The sequence below is a fragment of the Chinchilla lanigera genome, unplaced genomic scaffold (assembly GCF_000276665.1).
Source record: "Chinchilla lanigera isolate Chin_1 unplaced genomic scaffold, ChiLan1.0 scaffold00137, whole genome shotgun sequence".
Taxonomy (NCBI): Eukaryota; Metazoa; Chordata; class Mammalia; order Rodentia; family Chinchillidae; genus Chinchilla; species Chinchilla lanigera.
Genome location: NW_004955538.1, coordinates 3,673,002 through 3,674,176, shown reverse-complemented (window position 1 = coordinate 3,674,176; position 1,175 = coordinate 3,673,002). Strand labels below are relative to the sequence as shown.

Genomic DNA, 1,175 nt, shown 5'->3' with positions numbered 1-1,175 from the left:
CACCTGGCGGGGGCGGCGGGAGACCCGGCTGGGCGCTACCGGCACCGGCTGAGAGGCCGCGGCCAAGAGTTTCCCCCTTGGAGTTTCCATGGCAACGTCGAGGCTTTGCCTAGGGCGCCCCCTCGCGAGCTGCCCCCGGGTCTGAGGAGCCCGCCCTGGCGTCCTGGCGGCGGCTAGCGACGGGAGGGGGCCCGGGCCGCTCGCGGACCCACCCCCACCCCCACCCCCATCCTCACCCCCGCTCGCTGCGCGGCGCCGCCTCCCTTTGTTGCCCAGTTTCCATAGCAACGACCGGTAGAGCGGAGTGTCTAGTAGCAGGCCGGCTGGGCGCCGCGGTCCTGTCTGTGGTGCTGAAGACCGACTACGAGCTCTAGGGAGGCGCCGCGAGTTCCAAAAACAGCGCGGACATCGTGGGAGGGGATTGGAGGCGGGATTGGGCGCTCTCCGGCGGAAGCTCCTTTCCACGCACTCCCACCCGTGCCAGGGGTGTGAGCTGACCCCTGCCTCACCCATCCTGGCCTCAGGCGTACTGTAGGCAGCAGAGCTGGGAACCTGCCAGTCAGATCATGGCTCCTACCCTGCCAGCCTTCAGGAACCCCTCGGGCTCCCAGTTCTCTCCATGACCTTTCCTGCCTGACCCACCCCATCTCTCCTCCCTCATCCTGGCGCCCAGCAGGTCCAGCACCCAGGGGATGGGTACTCGGGCTCAAGACTCTTCTCTGAACTTCCTGGCTCAAGCGGAGCCCTGGGCCTGCGGAACAAACATCCCCCACCCACCGAAAGCCCTGATGACCAGCCAAGTCTGGGCAGCCAACAGCAGACGGTGCCCCCGCCCCACCCCACTGCACAGGGTGTCTGCAAGGCCCTGACAAGTGCTGAGGTGGCTTAGTTTCCCCCGCCTGGTTCACCTGCCCAGGCAAGGACACAGGCCAAGCGGCCTGTTACGGCCTCTAAGCCTGGTGGCGTGTTGTGTTGTGAGCCCTCAGAAACCAGGTAACTCTGCCTTCCTGGGCTCCCTGTCCCTCCCTACACAGCCTGCAGGCACTGCCATTTCCATGGTGACAGCAGCCTGAACCTTGGGCTCCCCCAAGCCCGACTGACCAGCCTAACCAGCTCCCCCTGGGCACCTCTGGATTCATGCCAGCCAAGGCTAGAGCCGACAGGCAGGGCCTTTC

At 66.3% G+C, this 1,175-nt stretch overlaps 1 protein-coding gene across 2 annotated transcripts in view; it reads right to left on the bottom strand.

Moving 5' to 3' along the window:
- The window catches only part of Crip2 (cysteine-rich protein 2), a 9,933-nt gene extending 9,208 nt beyond the window's left edge, over window positions 1-725 (bottom strand). Inside the window, exon 1 of one of the 2 annotated variants that reach the window (XM_005410875.2) lies at window positions 237-725. In XM_005410875.2, the coding sequence (XP_005410932.1) occupies window positions 237-513 (277 nt within the window). In that variant the 5' untranslated portion in view covers window positions 514-725. The remainder of the gene's footprint in view (window positions 1-236) is intronic. The other variant, XM_013507873.1, reaches the window with a different exon arrangement.
- Window positions 726-1,175: the final 450 nt, after the last annotated feature.